This window comes from Coregonus clupeaformis, chromosome 12 (assembly GCF_020615455.1).
Source record: "Coregonus clupeaformis isolate EN_2021a chromosome 12, ASM2061545v1, whole genome shotgun sequence".
Taxonomy (NCBI): Eukaryota; Metazoa; Chordata; class Actinopteri; order Salmoniformes; family Salmonidae; genus Coregonus; species Coregonus clupeaformis.
In genome coordinates this window covers 14,478,816-14,498,798 of record NC_059203.1, presented here as the reverse complement: position 1 = coordinate 14,498,798, position 19,983 = coordinate 14,478,816, and the positions used below count along the sequence as shown (strand labels likewise).

At 43.2% G+C, this 19,983-nt stretch overlaps 1 protein-coding gene across 1 annotated transcript in view; it reads left to right on the top strand.

Annotated features, from left to right (window-relative positions):
- The first annotated feature begins 9,577 nt into the window (after positions 1 to 9,577).
- The window catches only part of LOC121577862 (deoxyribonuclease gamma), a 22,786-nt gene continuing 12,380 nt past the window's right edge, over positions 9,578 to 19,983 (top strand). The window contains exon 1 of the mRNA XM_041891805.2: positions 9,578 to 9,869. Within this exon, the coding sequence (XP_041747739.1) occupies positions 9,705 to 9,869 (165 nt within the window). The 5' untranslated portion in view covers positions 9,578 to 9,704. The remainder of the gene's footprint in view (positions 9,870 to 19,983) is intronic.

Sequence of the window (19,983 nt, the reverse complement as noted above, 5' to 3'; positions counted from 1 at the left end):
GTGGCCTCAAATGCATGCAGGTATGCCTCAATGTCATCGGTAGCTCCCATCTTAGATATAAAGTCACTTGCCTTTATTGGGCGGGTATTTTGGACCACCCTCTGTCTCTGCAACTGCAATTCCTCTGCCTTCAGAAGGTTGGCTTTCTTTTGCTCCTCCAAGAGAGCCACGTTTGCTTGCATCTGGGCTTGCTGGCCAGCAACAAGGGCTTTCAATATGTCCTCCATTTCAGTCGGCGGGGAGCCTACGGCCAACTTGGAAAACTGGGTGATCAAACCTTCGGTATCCTCCTCTGACATGCACTATTAACGCTTGAGCGTGCCCGTATTCTCCACCATCTGTGACGTCACGAGAGGCTACACAGCTTTCAGCGGGATTGCTCAAGTAGTGCATGGAGACAAGGTTCAAACAAAACAAGGATTTTATTATAGGTCTTGGGAAATTAACGAAAATATAACAAAATTCTGTTCTCTTGTGGCTCTTTAAGGGTTAACAGTTCAGGGATGTCTCTTCCACATCCAAAATCATAATTCTCACTCGCTCAGATAACTTTTCCCCAGCCTTACTGTAGTCCACGTTGCAGCTAGTGGCCAACCCAGCAAAAAGTCCTTCCAAATGTCTCTCACGTATTTCCACCGGTGCATATATCCAAAGGTGAGTATTTCCCAAAGGTAAGTATCTCCAAATCCTTATATTCCTCATGGAAGTGGACGTGCAGCACTCTTGTCCTCCAGAGAGCCCAGCTTGGAGACTGTGTCTCTTCCCTTCCCAAACCTTCAGCTCATCAGCTCCTCATTTGTTTCAGCTGCGTGGGAAGATTGGCCATAGAGGGGTGGAGTTCCCGACCATACCAGCAGATGGAGCCATAGCTGTCTGGGTTTGCAGCCACCTCAGGGGGATGTAACGTCCCTCCAGGACACAGCCTCTCGTGACATCACAATATATATATATATATATATATATATATATATATATACAGTTGAAGTCGGAAGTTTACATACATTTAAACTCAGTTTTTCACAATTCCTGACATTTAATCCTAGTAAATATTCCCTATTTTAGGTCAGTTAGGATCATCACTTTATTTTAAGAATGTGAAATGTCAGAATAATAGTAGAGAGAATGATTTATTTCAGCTTTTATTTCTTTCATCACATTCCCAGTGGGTCAGAAGTTTACATACACTCAATTAGTATTTGGTAGCATTGCCTTTAAATTGTTTAACTTGGGTCAAACGTTTCGGGTAGCCTTCCACAAGCTTCCCACAATAGGTTGGGTGAATTTTGTCCCATTCCACCTGACAGAGCTGGTGTAACTGAGTCAGGTTTGTAGGCCTCCTTGCTCACACACGCTTTTTCAGTTCTGCCCACACATTTTCTATAGGATTGAGGTCAGGGCTTTGTGAAGGCCACTCCAATACCTTGACTTTGTTGTCCTTAAGCCATTTTGCCACAACTTTGGAAGTGTGCTTGGGGTCATTGTCCATTTGGAAGACCCATTTGCGACCAAGCTTTAACTTCCTGACTGATGTCTTGAGATGTAGCTTCAATATATCCACATAATTTTCCTTCCTCATGATGCCATCTATTTTGTGAAGTGCACCAGTCCCTCCTGCAGCAAAGCACCCCCACAGTATGATGCTGCCACCCCCGTACTTCACGGTTGGGATGATGTTCTTCGGCTTGCAAGAGCTCCCCTTTTTCCTCCAAACATAACGATGGTCATTATGGCCAAACAGTTCTATTTTTGTTTCATCAGACCAGAGGACATTTGTTCAAAAAGTACGATCTTTGTCCCCATGTGCAGTTGCAAACCATAGTCTGGCTTTTTTATGGCGGTTTTGGAGCAGTGGCTTCTTCCTTGCTGAGCGGCCTTTCAGGTTATGTCGATATATAAGACTCGTTTTACTGTGGATATAGATACTTTTGTACCTGTTTCCTCCAGCATCTTCACAAGGTCCTTTGCTGTTGTTCAGGGATTGATTTGCACTTTTCGCACCAAAGTACGTTCATCTCTAGGAGACAGAACGCGTCGCCTTCCTGAGCGGTATGACGGCTGCGTGGTCCCATGGTGTTTATACTTGCATACTATTGTTTGTACAGATGAACGTGGTACCTTCAGGCGTTTGGAAATTGCTCCCAAGGATGAACCAGACTTGTTGAGGTCTACAAAAAAAAATTCTGAGGTCTTGGCTTATTTCTTTTGATTTTACCATGATGTCAAACAAAGAAGCACTGAGTTTGAAGGTAGGCCTTGAAATACATCAACAGGTACACCTCCAATTGACTCAAATGTTGTCAATTAGCCTATCAGAAGCTTCTAAAGTCATTACATAATTTTCTGGAATTTTCCAAGCTGTTTAAAGGCACAGTCAACTTAGTGTATGTAAACTTCTGACCCACTGGAATTGTGATACGGTGAATTATAAGTGAAATAATCTGTCTGTAAACAATTGTTGGAAGAATTACTTGTGTCATGCACAAAGTAGATGTCCTAACCGACTTGCCAAAACTATAGTTTGTTAACAAGAAATGTGTGGAGTGGTTGAAAAACTAGTTTTAATGACTCCAACCTAAGTGTATGTAAACTTCCGACTTCAACTGTATATGTATGTATGTATGTATATGTGTATATATACACATACATATAGTCAGTGCATTCGGAAAGTATTCAGACCCCTTGACTTTTTCCACATTTTGTTACATTACAGCCTTATTCTAAAATGGATTAAATAAAACATTTCCTCATCAATCTACACACAATACCCCATAATGACAAAGCAAAAAACAGGTTTTTATAAATTTTAGCAAATTTATAAAAAATAAAACAGAAATACCTTATTTACAAAAGTATTCAGACCCTTTGCTATGAGACTCGAAATTGAGCTCAGGTGCATCATGTGTCCATTGATCATCCTTGAAATGTTTCTACAACTTGATTGGAGTCCACCTGTGGTACATTCAATTGATATGGAAAGGCACATCTGTCTCTATAAGGTCCCACCGTTGACATTGCATGTCAGAGCAAAAACCAAGCCATGAAGGAGGAAGGAATTGTCCGTAGAGCTCCGAGACAGGATTGTGTCGAGATCGGGGGAAGGGTAACAAAAAATGTCTGCAGCATTGATGGTCCCCAAGAACACAGTGGCTTCCATCATTCTTAAATGGAAGAAGTTTGGAACCACCAAGACTCTTCCTAGAGCTGGCCGACCAGCCAAACTGAGCAATCGGGGGAGAAGGGCCTTGGTCAGGGAGGTGGCCAAGAACCCGATGATCACTCTGACAGAGCTCCAGAGTTCCTCTGTGGAGATGGGAGAACCTTCCAGAAGGACAACCATCTCTGCAGCACTCCACCAAGCAGGCCTTTATGGTAGAGTGACCAGATGGAAGCAACTCCTCAGTAAAAGGCACATGACAGCCCGCTTGGAGTTTGCCAAAAGGCACCTAAAGACTCTCAGACCATGACAAACAAGATTATCTGGTCTGATGAAACCAAGATTGAACTTTTTGGCCTGAATGCCAAGCGTCACGTCTGGAGGAAACCTGGCTACAGTGAAGTATGTTGGCGGCAGCATCATGCTGTGGGGATGTTTTTCAGCAGCAGGGACTGGGAGACTAGTCAGGACCGAGGGAAAGATGAATGGAGCAAAGTACAGAGAGATCCTTGATGAAAACCTGCTCTAGAGCGCTCAGGACCTCAGACTGGGGCGAAGGTTCACCTTCCAACAGGACAACGACCCAAAGGACACAGCCAAGACAACGCAAGAGTGGCTTTGGGACAAAGTTGACTGGCCCAGCCAGAGCCCGGACTTGAACCCGATTGAACAACTCTGGAGAGACCTGGAAATAGCTGTGCAGCAACACTCCCCATCCAACCTGACAGAGTTTGAGAGGATCTGCAGAGAAGAATGGGAGAAACTCCCCAAATACAGGTGTGCCAAGCTTGTAGCGTCATACCTAAGAAAACTCGAGGCAGCAATTGCTGCCAAAGGTGCTTCAACAAAGTACTGAGATTAGCTCACTGGGGTAAAGGCAGATGGGCAATCCTTAGACTATTTATTTATAGTCAGAGTAAGGGTCTGAATACCAATGTAAGTGTGATATTTAAAATGTTTTGTTTTAATACATTTGCACAAAAAACAACAACCTTTTTTTGCTTTGTCATTACAGACAGATTGTTGATGAAAACCTGTTCCAGAGCGCTCAGTGCCTCAGACTGGGGCGAAGGTTCACCTTCCAACAGGACAACGACCCTAAGCACACAGCCAAGAGTGGAGGAGGACAAGTCTCTGAATGTCCTTGAGTGGCCCAGCCAGAGCCCAGACTTGAACACGATCTAACACGGTCCTCTGTAGCTCAGCTGGTAGAGCACGGCGCTTGTAACGCCAGGGTAGTGGGTTCGATCCCCGGGACCACCCATACACAAAAATGTATGCACGCATGACTGTAAGTCGCTTTGGATAAAAGCGTCTGCCAAATGGCATATTATTTTATTTATTATTATCTCTGGAGAGACCTGAAAATAGCTGAGCAGCAACGCTCCACATCTAACCTGACAGAGGTTGAGAGGATCTGCAGAGAAGAATGGGAGAAACTCCCCAAATACAGGTGTGCCAAGCTTCATACCCAAAAAGTCTCGAGGCTGTAATCGCTGCCAAAGATGCTTCAACCAAGTACTGATTAAAGGGTATGAATACTAATGTCATGTGATATTTCAGTTTTTTCACAAAAAAATCTGTTTTTGCTTTGTCATTATGGGGTATTGCGTGTAGATTGATGATGGGGGAAAAACAATTGAATCAATTTTTGAATAAGGCTGTAACTTAGCAAAATGTGGAAAAAGTCAAGGGGTCTGAATACTTCCCGAATGCACTGTATATATATATATATATATTTACATTTACATTTTAGTCATTTAGCAGACGCTCTTATCCATATATACACTGAACAAAAATCCAGTCCCGGGGATCGAACCCACTACCTTGGCGTTACAAGCAGCGTGCTCTACCAGCTGAGCTACAGAGGACCACACGTCAACACTGTGCTAAACTGTTCATGCCAGATACCATCACGTCAGCACTGTGCTAAACTGCTCATGCCAGATACCATCACGTCAACACTGTGCTAAACTGCTCATGCCAGATATTACATTTACGTCATTTAGCAGACGCTCTTATCCAGAGCGACTTACAGTTAGTGCATACATTATTCATTTTTTTCATACTGGCCCCCCTTGGGCACTGTGTCAAGAAGCAGATATCATCACGTCAACACTGTGCTAAACTGTTCATGTCAGATACCATCACGTCAACACTGTGCTAAACTGTTCATGTCAGATACCATCATGTCAACACTGTGCTAAACTGTTCATGCCAGATACCATCACGTCAACACTGTGCTAAACTGTTCATGCCAGATACCATCACGTCAACACTGTGCTAAACTGTTCATGTCAGATACCATCACGTCAACACTGTGCTAAACTGTTCATGCCAGATACCATCACGTTAACACTGTGCTAAACTGTTCATGTCAGATACCATCACGTCAACACTGTGCTAAACTGTTCATGCCAGATACCATCACGTCAACACTGTGCTAAACTGTTCATGCCAGATACCATCACGTCAACACTGTGCTAAACTGTTCATGTCAGATACCATCACGTCAACACTGTGCTAAACTGTTCATGCCAGAGACCATCACGTCAACACTGTGCTAAACTGTTCATGCCAGATACCATCACGTCAACATTGTGCTAAACTGTTCATGTCAGATACCATCACGTCAACACTGTGCTAAACTGTTCATGTCAGATACCATCACATTAACACTGTGCTAAACTGTTCATGTCAGATACCATCACATCAACACTGTGCTAAACTGTTCATGCCAGATACCATCACGTCAACACTGTGCTAAACTGTTCATGTCAGATACCATCACGTGCTAAACTGTTCATGCCAGATACCATCACATCAACACTGTGCTAAACTGTTCATGACAGATACCATCACGTCAACACTGTGCTAAACTGTTCATGTCAGATACCATCACGTCAACACTGTGCTAAACTGTTCATGCCAGATACCATCACGTCAACACTGTGCTAAACTGTTCATGTCATATACCATCACGTTAACACTGTGCTAAACTGTTAATGTCAGATACCATCACGTCAACACTGTGCTAAACTGTTCATGCCAGATACCATCACGTCAACACTGTGCAAAACTGTTCATGCCAGATACCATCACGTCAACACTGTGCTAAACTGTTCATGCCAGATACCATCACGTCAACACTGTGCTAAACTGTTCATGTCAGAAATATAATCGAGTCATTCTATTCATATGCCAAATACTTACAAATGGTTGGTTACACAAATAGCATGAGGGAAGACTTGTGTGAAATTGAGCTTTGTTCACATATCAATACAATATCAATACAATGTCAATACAATCAATACAATGTCAATTCAATGTCAATACAATCAATACAATGTCAATACAATGTCAATAAAATCAATACTGTCAATACTGTCAGTACAATCAATACTGTCAATACAATCAATAGTGTAAATACAATCAATAGTGTCAATACAATCAATACTATCAATACAATCAATACTGTCAATACAATGTCAATACAATGTCAATACAATGTCAATACAATAAATACTGTCAATAGAATGTTAATACAATCAATACTTTCAATACAATCAATACAATGTCAATACAATCACTAGCGACTCCTGTGGTGGGCTGGGCACAGTGCACGCTGACTCGGTCGCCAGGTGTACAGTGTTTCCTCCGGCGCATTGGTGCGGCTGGCTTCCGGGTTAAACGGGCACTGTGTCAAGAAGCAGTGCGGCTTGGTTGGGTTGTGTTTCGGAGGACGCACGACTCTCGACCTTCACCTCTCCCATGTCCGTACGGGAGTTGCAGCGAAGGGACAAGACTGTAACTACCAATTGGATACCACAAAAGGGGGTAAAATTAAAAAATAAATTTCGTAAAGTGAGTGTGGAAGAGGTGAAAACATTATTGTTGTCTATCAACAATGACAAGCCACCAGGGTCTGACAACCTGGATGGAAAAATTACTGAGGATAATAGTGGCCATATTTTCAATTTAAGCCTACTAGAAAAGTGTGTGCCTCCAGGCCTGGAGAGAAGCTAAAGTCATTCCACTACCCAATAATAGTAAAGCCCCCTTTACTGGCTCAAATAACCGACCAATCAGCCTGTTACCGACCCTTAGTCAACTTTTGTGTTTGACCAGATACAATGCTATTTTACAGTAAACAAATTGACAACAGACTTTCAGCACGCTTATAGGGAAGGACATTCAACAAGCACAGCACTTACATAAATGACTGATGATTGGCTGAGAGAAATTGATGATACAAAGATTGTGGGGGCTGTTTTGTTAGACTTCAGTGCGGCTTTTGACATTATTGATCATAGTCTGCTGCTGGAAAAACGTATATGTTATGGCTTTACACCCCCTGCTATATTGTGGATAAAGAGTTACCTGTCTAACAGAACACAGAGGGTGTTCTTTAATGGAAGCCTCTCAAACATAATCCAGGTAGAATAAGGAATTCCCCAGGGCAGCTGTCTAGGCCCCTTACTTTTTTCAATCTTTACTAACGACATGCCACTGGCCACTTTGAGTAAAGCCAGTGTGTCTATGTATCCGGATGATTCAACACTATACACGTCAGCTACAACAGCAACTGAAATGACTAAAACACTTTTAAAAAGAGCTGCAGTTAGTTTCAGAGTGGATGACAAGGAATAAGTTAGTCCTAACTATTTCAACAACAAAAAAACTGCATTGTATTTGGGACAAATCATTCATTAAACCCTAAACCTCAACTAAATCTTGTAATAAATAATGTGGAAATTGAGCAAGTTGAGGATACGAAACTGCTTGGAGTAACCCTGGATTGTAAACTGTCATGGTCAAACATATTGATACAACAGTAGCTAAAATGGGGAGAAGTCTGTCTATAATAAAGCGCTACTCTACCTTCTTAACAGCACTATCAACAAGGCAGGTCCTACAGACCCTAGTTTTGTCGCACCTGGACTACTGTTCAGTCGTGTGGTCAGGTGCCACAAAGAGGGACTTAGGAAAATTGCAGTTGGCTCAGAACAGAGCAGCACGGCTGTATTTATGAGAGGTATTTGACATGTTGAATGCACCGAGCTGTCTGTTTGAACTACTGGCGCACAGCTCGGACACCCATGCATACCCCACAAGACATGCCACCAGAGGTCTCTTCACAGTCCCCAAGTCCAGAACAGACTATGGGAGGCGCACAGTACTACATAGAGCCATGACTACATGGAACTCTATTCCACATCAGGTAACTGATGCAAGCAGTAAAATCAGATTTAAAAACAGATATAAATACACCTTATGGAACAGCGGGGAATGTGAGGCAACACAAACATAGGCACAGACACATGCATACACGATAACATACTCACTATACACACACGTACACATGGATTTTGTGTTGTAGATATGTGGTAGTGGTGGAGTAGGGGCCTGAGGGAACACAGTGTGCTGTGAAATCTGCTATGAATGTATTGTAATGTTTTTAAAATTGTATAACTGCCTTAATTTTGCTGGACCTCAGGAAGAGTAGCTGCTGCCTTGGCAGGAACTAATGGGGATCCATAATAAACCCCAGGAAGAGTAGCTGCTGCATTGGCAGGAACTAATGGGGATCCATAATAAAAAAATTATAATACAAATACAATGTCAATACAAAAAGCAACACCTGACTCAGAACGCCCCTAGTTGACCTAGATAGTTTGTGTCTATGTAATGATATGTAGGCTTCATGTGCTAATTTTTAATTGATGTAGTTCTGTCCTTGAGCTGTTCTTGTCTATTAATGTTCTGTATTATGTCATGTTTCATGTTTTGTGAGGACCCCAGGAAGAGTAGCTGCTGCTAATGGGGATCCTAATAAAATACCACAAAATACCAATCAATACAATGTCAATACAATGTCAATACCATCAATAGCCCTCCCCCCTCCCCCCCCCAAACAGCTTCCTGCGTCTACGCTGACAGAGCTCTCACCACATCCTAGAGAGAGACAGAGAGAGAGAGAGAGAGAGAGAGAGAGAGAGAGAGAGAGAGAGAGAGAGAGAGAGAGAGAGAGAGAGAGAGAGAGAGAGAGAGAGAGAGAGAGAGAGAGAGAGAGAGAGAGAGAGAGAGAGCGAGAGAGCGAGAGAGAGAGAGAGAGAGAGAGAGAGAGAGAGAGAGAGAGAGAGAGAGAGAGAGAGAGAGAGAGAGAGAGAGAGAGAGAGAGAGAGAGAGAGAGAGAGAGAGAGAGAGAGAGAGAGAGAGAGAGAGAGAGAGAGAGAGAGAGAGACAGAGAGAGAGAGAGACAGAGAGAGAGAGAGAGAGAGAGAGCGAGAGAAAGAGAGAAAGAGAGAGAGAGAGAGAGAGAGAGAGAGAGAGAGAGAGAGAGAGAGAGAGAGAGAGAGAGAGAGAGAGAGAGAGAGATAGACTGTAGCCAATGTTACAGAAGATATATATGTGACGTCTTTTTAAAAATGATCATGCAGCTAAAGGAGGCGTTGGGTTTCAGATAGCTAAAACACACACACACAGCAGCTGCTACTTCTTCTGGCTCTCTGTATCCTGTAGCCAGTCTGTCGTTGACCTCTGAGTGAGCATGTCGGGTGGTGTTAGTGCTTGGAGGGTGGTGAGCTGGGTGGTGCTGGGCCTAGTGCTTGGGCTCAGTGGTGGGGGCTCAGCCCTGAAGATCTGCACCTTCAACATCCAGTCCTTTGGAGAGAAGAAAATAGAGAAGCCAGAGGTGGTCGATGTCATAGTGGATGTAAGTAGTCTACATTTATTTAGTTTAACCAAAGGCGTGTCCCAAATGGCACCCTATTTCCCATGGGCCCTGGTCGTCAAAAATAGTGCACTATGTAGGGAATAGGGTGCCAGTTGGGACAGAGGAGGTAGTCTGAAGGAGTGAGTACTGAAGTACGATGTTTTGAGCTTCATTGCTCTGTAAATAATATCAAGCCGCTCTACTTAAATGTTATCAAAGTAATCCTACTGTTGGGTATAACCAGGGATGCACATAACTGGTACGCAGGTACGCAAGCGCGACAAAAATCAGGAATGCGTAATGCCACTTGTGTTACTACGCGCCTTTGCGTACTTGACCGATCTTCTCATCTAACCTTACACATGACATGTTGCTTGTCAACTACTGTCAGGGATGTCCAAAAAGCAACAGACATTAAGCAGCTTCTTTGGTGTTTCGCCACCTACAAAGAAACGCCAACTGGAGCCAGAGCCGAAGAAAATACTTTTTTCGGAAAAGTGGCTCCAAGATGTGCAGTGGCTTGAAGCTAACGATGAGCGCACTGAAATGTGGTGCAAGATTTGCCGCTCAAATCCACATCTAGCAGACAAAACAGGTGCATTTTATAAAGGCTCAAAGAATTTCAACCATCCTTTATTTGACAAACATGAAAAGAGCAAGGAGCACACGAATGTGGCGCAAGCCATTGCTAAGAGCTAGCCGAGAACAAATGTCCAGTCGCCCACTTGCCAGATGGCGAGACAAGCTGAATGAAGAACAGCGGCAAGCTCTGTTTCATAGTTTTCTCCTTGCCTTCCATAAAGCTAAACACGCACGTCCCATGTCTTCCTATTCTGAGGATGTTCCTTTACTGAAGCGGCTAGGAGTAAATGTCGGAGGTGCATATCATTCACGTGAAGGGGGCACACGGATCATGCAGAGCATCGCTCACACCATCAGCGGGGAGTTACGAGCCAAGTTGCAGTCTGCTGAATTTTGGGGGCTGCTTTTTGATGGATCTGAGGACATCACAAAAACTGAGCAGGAAATAGTTTACATTGTTTCTGTTATGTGCAGTCAGAGTTTCACCATGTTTCACATTAGCTCACAGAAAAAGTTCTGGACATTCGACAATGAAGAAAGTCTGGAACAACTGAGATATGAAGCCAACCAGAAATATCGCAACAAAATGTTTGCCAGTGGGAAGGTAACATTATTTTATAATGTAACATTGGTGGGATGGAGTTTTGGCACAGATACAACATCTGGTTAATTATTCTATTTGTATTTAGTGGCTGACAAGGCAGCAGCTACTCTTCCTGGGGTCCAGCAAAATTAAGGCAGTTATACATTTAAAAAAACATTACAATTAATTCATAACAGATTTCACAACATATTAAGTGTGTGCCCTCAGGCCTCTACTCTACTACCACATATCTATAACACAAAATCCATGTGTACGTGTGTGTATAGTGTGTATGTTATTGTGTGTGTGTGTATGCATGTGTCTGTGTCTATGTCTGTGTTGCCTCACAGTCCCCACTGTTCCATAAGGTGGATGTTTATCTGTTTTTTTAATCTAATTTTACTGCTGGCATGAGTTACTTGATGTGGAATAGAGTTCCATGTAGTCATGGCTCTATGTAGTACTGTGCGCCTCCCATAGTCTGTTCTGGACTTGGAGACTGTGAAGAGACCTCCCGAGTGGCGCAGTGGTCTAAGGCACTGCATCGCAGTACTAGCTGTGCCACTAGAGATCCTGGTTCGAATCCAGGCTCTGTCGTAGCCGGCCGCGACCGGGAGACCCATGGGGCGGCGCACAATTAGCCCAGCGTCGTCCAGGGTAGGGGAGGGCATGGCCGGCAGGGATGTAGCTCAGTTGGTAGAGCATGGTGTTTGCAACGCCAGGGTTGTGGGTTCGATTCTCACGGGGGCCAGTATGAAAAAAATAAATAAAAAATGTATGCACTCACTAACTGTAAATCGCTCTGGATAAGAGCGTCTGCTAAATGACTAAAATGTAAATGTAAATGTGTCTGTGTCCAGCAACAGAGAGTTTACTTCGGACTTTATTGGACTGATTGAATTGGGTGCTGACCGAACCGCGCAGGCCATAACAGACGGACTTGTGAGACTTTTCCAGGACACAGGCTTGGATGACTGGACAACAAAGTTGGTCGCTGTGTGCACAGACGGGGCCGCTGTCAACGTAGGTATCTACAACGGCGTTGTGCCAAAACTCCGGCAACTTGCTGCGGTTGGAGACTCCCTTGTGCACATTCTGTGCACCGCACGACACACTGGAGAATTGCGCGAAATCAGCTGATCGCAACGTTCCTTACTGTGAGACATTTCATCGCTCTGTGGTCAAGCTGCTGCAGTTTTATTTACAAAAAGGAGGAGCAAAAAAAACTGCTGCACTGAATAAAGCTATGTGAAGAAAATGGGATCTCCTTTGTGGAACTGGGTAAGTTTCATAATACCAGATGGTCTGCATGGAGGCATGAAACACTGTTAAAAATATCAAGACTATTGCCAGCCATTAAAATGCAACTGGTTACGAGTGATAACAGTGACTTGCAGCATATCTGCACAGAGCGTTTTCAGTGCTTTCTGTCAAACATGCTTGACATTTGCAACATTTTGAAGACCACATCCATTAGGTTTCAGAAGGAAACGCTGACCATTGGAGAATGTAAGGATGAACTCATGGTGGCCATTGGACAGTTCACACTTCTGCTTGATGGTGAAAGCCACAGGGCACACACTGTTTCCAATGCTGATGCTGACAGAGACAAGACACACTTACTCAGGGGGTTAATTGAAGAGTTTGAAATCAGATATGACTCCCTCAAGTCATGTGATCATTTCTTAGTATTTGATCCTTCAACATGGCCTCAGGAAATGCAAGACCTCCACAGTTTTGGAAACACAACAGTTTGCAGCATTCTCAAGAAATATGAGGCCACCTTGCAACTTGACAAAGATACCACTGTGACAGAATGGATGCGCTTAAAGCAGGCAGGAAAACGCCTGGGAGCCTCTTCTGTGTATGACTTGGTCCAAATAGTAAATACAAGTAACCCAGATGCTTATTCCAACATCAACAAGGTGGTTAAGCTGTCTCTTACACTGCCTTTAAGCAGTGTAGCTTGTGAGAGGGGATTCTCACATTTCAACATAATAAAAACCAAGTACAGATCTCGTCTGTCACATGCTCGTCTCTCAGCCCTGATGCACATTCACCTGTCAAAGCAGACCACAGAGACATTTGACCCTAAAGCCTGCTGTTGACCTGTGGATGGAGACAGCTAATCGGAGGCTCAACCAAGGACAGAGAGGTGCATCTGCAGCATCGTCATCATCTACCATGCAGGAAGCTGAAGCAGAGGACAGTGGTGGCGGCACTGAGGAGGACAGTGGTGGCGGCACTGAAGAGGACAGTGGTGGCGGCACTGAGGAGGACAGTGGTGGCGGCACTGAAGAGGACAGTGGTGGCGGCACTGAGGAGGACAGTGGTGGCGGCACTGAGGAGGACAGTGGGGGGCGACACTGAAGAGGACAGTGGTGGCGGCACTGAGGAGGACAGTGGGGGCGACACTGAAGAGGACAGTGGGGGGCGACACTGAGGAGGACAGTGGTGGCGGCACTGAGGAGGACAGTGAGGAAGACTGTACATATTAAGACCACGCTACATATGGGGTGAGTACCAGACACCATCTGCTGGTAACTCACCTGAGTAACTCACTGAAAAAGTGATGTGCACCCCTGGGTATAACATGGGTTAGTGCAGCACTCACTCCTTCTGTCAAGCTCCTTGGTGTAACAGAAAATGGATCAGTTAGTAACCTTTTTAAAGAGAGAAAAAAAACACTATTCCATTGAGGACTTTTGAGGAGGAGACCCAAATCCTTTTTTGCTTACATTGCTCCGGCAGGCCTATTAGTGTCACGCCATGACTCTAGGGACTTGTATTGGTTGAGTCAGAGTGTGTATTTTCTGTGTTGGGTTTGTCTATGTTAGTTTCTAGATCGTTTATATCTATGTTGGCCAGGGTGGTTCCCAATCAGAGGCAGCTGTAGCTCGTTGTCTCTGATTGGGGACCATACTTAGGTAGCCTGTTGGCACTAGTGGGGTGTGGGATCTTGTTCCGTGTGAGGTATGTTATTTGTCTACCTTGGACGTCACGTTTCCTGTTAGCTATGTTTTTCTGACTGCATGACTGCATCCATGTTGTCCAGGACACTACATTTGACTGTTGTCTTTATACATTTATGGAACATTTCATGTATGTACAGTACCAGTCAAAAGTTTGGACACACCTACTCATTCAAGGGTTTTTCTTTATTTTGTACTATTTTCTACATTGTAGAATAATAGCGAAGACATCAAAACTATGAAATAACACGTATGGAATCATGTAGTAACCAAAAAAAAGTGTTAAACAAATCAAAATATATTTTATATTTGAGATTCTTCAAAGTAGCCACCCTTTGCCTTGATGACAGCTTTGAACACTCTTGGCATTCTCTCAACCAGCTTCACCTGGAATGCTTTTCCAACCGTCTTGAAGAAGTTCCCACATATGCTGAGCACTTGTTGGCTGCTTTTCCTTCACTCTGCCGTCCGACTCATCCCAAACCATCTCAATTGGGTTGAGGTTGGGGGATTGTGGAGGCCAGGTCATCTGATGCAGCACTCCATCACTCCCCTTCTTGGTCAAATAGCCCTTACACAGCCTGGAGGTGTGTTGGGTCATTGTCCTGTTGAAAAACAAATGATAGTCCCACTAAGCCCAAACCAGACGGGATGGCGTATCGCTACAGAATGCTGTGGTAGCCATGCTGGTTAAGTGTAAAGAAATCACAGACAGTGTCACCAGCAAAGCACCCCCACAACATAACACCTCCTCATCCATGCTTTACGGTGGGAAATACACGAGGAGATCATCCGTTCACACACACCGCGTCTCACAAAGACACGGCAGTTTGAACCAAAAATCTAAAATTTGGACTCCAGACCAAAGGACACATTTCCACCGGTCTAATGTCCATTGCTCGTGTTTCTTGGCCCAAGCAGGTCTCTTCTTCTTATTGGTGTCCTTTAGTAGTGGTTTCTTTGCAGCAATTCGACCATGAAGGCCTGATTCACACAGTCCCCTCTGAACAGTTGATGTTGAGATGTGTCTGTTATTTGAACTCTGTGAAGCATTTATTTGGGCTGCAATCTGAGGTGCAGTTAACTCTAATGAACTTATCCTCTGCAGCAGAGGTAACTCTGGGTCTTCCATTCCTGTGGCGGTCCTCATTAGAGCCAGTTTCATCATAGTACTTGATGGTTTTTGCGACTGCACAGATTTCCGTATCGACTGACCTTCATGTCTTGAATTAATGATGGACTGTCGTTTCTCTTTGCTTATTTGAGATGTTCTTGCCATAATATGGACTTGGTCTTTTACCAAATAGGGCTATCTTCTGTATACCCCCCCTACCTTGTCACAACACAACTGATTGGCTCAAACGCATTAAGAAGGAAAGAAATTCCACAAATTAACTTTTAAGAAGACACACCTGTTAATTGAAATGCATTCCAGGTGACTACCTCATGAAGCTGGTTGAGAGAATGCCAAGAGTGTGCAAAGCTGTCATCAAGGCAAAGGGTGGCTATTTGAAGAATCTCAAATATAAAATATATTTTTATTTGTTTAACACTTTTTTTGGTTACTACATGATTCCATATGTGTTATTTCATAGTTTTGATGTCGTCACTATTATTCTACAATGTAGAAAATAGTAAAAATAAAGGAAAAACCCTTGAGTGAGTAGGAGTGTCCACACTTTTGACTGGTACTGTATATAGTATATACAGTGGGGGGAAAAAGTATTTAGTCAGCCACCAATTGTGCAAGTTCTCCCACTTAAAAAGATGAGAGAGGCCTGTAATTTTCATCATAGGTACACGTCAACTATGACAGACAAATTGAGAAAATAAAATCCTGAAAATCACATTGTAGGATTTTTTATGAATTTATTTGCAAATTATGGTGGAAAATAAGTATTTGGTCACCTACAAACAAGCAAGATTTCTGGCTCTCACAGACCTGTAACTTCTTCTTTAAGAGGCTCCTCTGTCCTCCACTCGTTACCTGTATTAATGGCACCTGTTTGAACTTGTTATCAGTATAAAAGACACCTGTCCACAATCTCAAACAGTCACACTCCAAACTCCACTATGGCCAAGACCAAAGAGCTGTCAAAGGACACCAGAAACAAAATTGTAGACCTGCACCAGGCTGGGAAGACTGAATCTGCAATAGGTAAGCAGCTTGGTTTGAAGAAATCAACTGTGGGAGCAATTATTAGGAAATGGAAGACATACAAGACCACTGATAATCTCCCTCGATCTGGGGCTCCACGCAAGATCTCACCCTGTGGGATCAAAATGATCACAAGAATGGTGAGCAAAAATCCCAGAACCACACAGGGGGACCTAGTGAATGACCTGCAGAGAGCTGGGACCAAAGTAACAAAGCCTACCATCAGTAACACACTACGCCGCCAGGGACTCAAATCCTGCAGTGCAAGACGTGTCCCCCTGCTTAAGCCAGTACATGTCCAGGCCCGTCTGAAGTTTGCTAGAGTGCATTTGGATGATCCAGAAGAGGATTGGGAGAATGTCATATGGTCAGATGAAACCAAAATAGAACTTTTTGGTAACAACTCAACTCGTCGTGTTTGGAGGACAAAGAATGCTGAGTTGCATCCAAAGAACACCATACCTACTGTGAAGCATGGGGGGTGGAAACATCATGCTTTGGGGCTGTTTTTCTGCAAAGGGACCAGGACGACTGATCCGTGTAAAGGAAAGAATGAATGGGGCCATGTATCATGAGATTTTGAGTGAAAACCTCCTTCCATCAGCAAGGGCATTGAAGATGAAACGTGGCTGAGTCTTTCAGCATGACAATGATCCCAAACACACCGCCCGGGCAACGAAGGAGTGGCTTCGTAAGAAGCATTTCAAGGTCCTGGAGTGGCCTAGCCAGTCTCCAGATCTCAACCCCATAGAAAATCTTTGGAGGGAATTGAAAGTCTGTGTTGCCCAGCGACAGCCCCAAAACATCACTGCTCTAGAAGAGATCTGCATGGAGGAATGGGCCAAAATACCAGCAACAGTGTCTGAAGACTTACAGAAAACCTTTGACCTGTGTCATTGCCAACAAAGGGTATATAACAAAGTATTGAGAAACTTTTGTTATTGACCAAATACTTATTTTCCACCATAATTTGCAAATAAATTCATTAAAAATCCTACAATGTGATTTTCTGGATTTTTTTTTCTCATTTTGTCTGTCATAGTTGACGTGTACCTATGATGAAAATTACAGGCCTCTCTCATCTTTTTAAGTGGGAGAACTTGCACAATTGGTGGCTGACTAAATACTTTTTTTCCCCACTGTATAATGGTAGTGTATATGGATGTTGAGTAAGTTGTGTAGAGATTAGACGTTGTTGTGCCATTTACAGCCCCAGATCGAGGGAGATTATCAGTGGTCTTGTATGTCTTCCATTTCCTAATAATTGCTCCCACAGTTGATTTCTTCAAACCAAGCTGCTTACCTATTGCAGATTCAGTCTTCCCAGCCTGGTGCAGGTCTACAATTTTGTTTCTGGTGTCCTTTGACAGCTCTTTGGTCTTGGCCATAGTGGAGTTTGGAGTGTGACTGTTTGAGATTGTGGACAGGTGTCTTTTATACTGATAACAAGTTCAAACAGGTGCCATTAATACAGGTAACGAGTGGAGGACAGAGGAGCCTCTTAAAGAAGAAGTTACAGGTCTGTGAGAGCCAGAAATCTTGCTTGTTTGTAGGTGACCAAATACTTATTTTCCACCATAATTTGCAAATAAATTCATAAAAAATCCTACAATGTGATTTTCAGGATTTTCTTTTCTCAATTTGTCTGTCATAGTTGACGTGTACCTATGATGAAAATTACAGGCCTCTCTCATCTTTTTAAGTGGGAGAACTTGCACAATTGGTGGCTGACTAAATACTTTTTTTCCCCACTGTATAATGGTAGTGTATATGGATGTTGAGTAAGTTGTGTAGAGATTAGACGTTGTTGTGCCATTTACAGTCTGCCGCTATCTCTTTTGTGGTTTTCCTGTTAACAGTCAGTTTTACAGTCGGTTCTGCTAATAGTGGTTGACATTTGAACCTTAGACTGTGATGAGTGTAATAATCGGAGTCAGGCGTAGGAGGGTAATCACCGAATACAGAGTTTATTCCTTCGTAGACACACAAATGCGCTCAAATAGCGATCAACGAAACAGGCCCAGGGGAAACTACCATCCCTGGCAAATACACTGTAACGGATATCCAATAACACATAGGCACAGTGGGAAAATCTACCCTGGCAACAATATGTTACGAGTAGCTCCACCGAGCTCCACTACTCTCACAAATAACAATCACCCACAAGGACAAGGGGGCAGAGGGAACACTTATACACGGACTAATGAGGGGATAAGAACCAGGTGTGTGTGATTGACAACACAAGACAATTGTGATGATGATTGGGGCGGCAGTGGTCAGTAAGCCGGTGACGACCAACGCCGAAGCCTGCCCGAACAAGGAGGGGAGGCAGCCTCGGCCGAAGTCGTGACATTAGACTCTTGTACCTTACATGTTTACAGCAGCCTAATTAACCTCATAGTGTCACAATCATTACCTCACAACTATGACTTTAGCATAATAAACCTATACAGGGCCCCTCGAAAACGAAATGGTGCATGTCAAGGGTCCTGTCATTACAATTTCCATTAATAAATAATGCTGTGCATGTGCTGTATGTATAGATAATGCTGTGCATGTAATGTACTGTATAGATAATGTTGTGCATGTACTTTATGTTTGGATAATGCTGTGCATGTGCTGTATGTATAGATAATGCTGTGCATGTACTGTATAGATAATGCTGTGCATGTAATGTACTGTATAGATAATGTTGCGCATGTACTTTATGTTTGGATAATGCTGTGCATGTACTTTATGTTTGGATAATGCTGTGCATGCACTGTATAGATAATGCTGTGCATGTAATGTACTGTATAGATAATGTTGCGCATGTACTTTATGTTTGGATAATGCTGTGCATGTACTTTATGTTTGGATAATGCTGTGCATGCACTGTATAGATAATGCTGTGCATGTAATGTACTGTATAGATAATGTTGCGCATGTACTTTATGTTTGGATAATGCTGTGCATGTAATGTATGTATAGATAATGCTGTGCATGTACTGTATAGATAATGCTGTGCATGCACTGTATAGATAATGCTGTGCATGTACTTTATGTACAGCAGTAACACACAGGATGTGTATTTGATTACTGTATAGTCCTAGTTACTGGTGGGATTTGCTGGCTGTAAGCTAAAGACAGCTGAACTGTAGAGTGGAGGAATGTCTTCCAGCTGAACTGTAGAGTGGAGGAATGTCTTCTGTGGAAAGCTGAAGTGTAGAGTGGTGGAATGTCTTCCGTGGAAAGCTGAACTGTAGAGTGGAGGAATGTCTTCCGTGGAAAGCTGAAGTGAGGAAAGGGATTGCACAGATGTTACAACATCCTTCAGAATATGGAAGAGTGAAGAAGGTGTCCTGACCTCAGTAAACAAACAAAAGACACCTGAACTGAACTGTGTTCCGTGGAAAGGAGAAGTGAGGAAGTCAGCAGGAGGGTCTAGCGTGGGAACAATCTTCAGAAAACAGGAAACAGTCTGAGTGAGGTCAGGCCATCTGGGGAAGTACAGTACAAGTCAAAAGTTTGGACACACCTACTCATTCAAGGGTTTTTCTTTATTTTTACTATTTTTTACATTGTAGAATATTAGTGAAGACATCAAAACTATGAAATAACACATAATCATGTAGTAACCAAAAAAGTGTTAAGCAAATCCAAATATATTTTATATTTGAGATTCTTCAAAGTGCCTTGATGACAGCTTTGCACACTCTTGGCATTTTCTCAGACAGCTTCATGAGGTAGTCACCTGGAATGCATTTCAATTAACAGGTGTGCCTTCTTAGAAGTTAATTTGTGGAATTTCTTTCCTTCTTAATGCGTTTGAGCCAATCA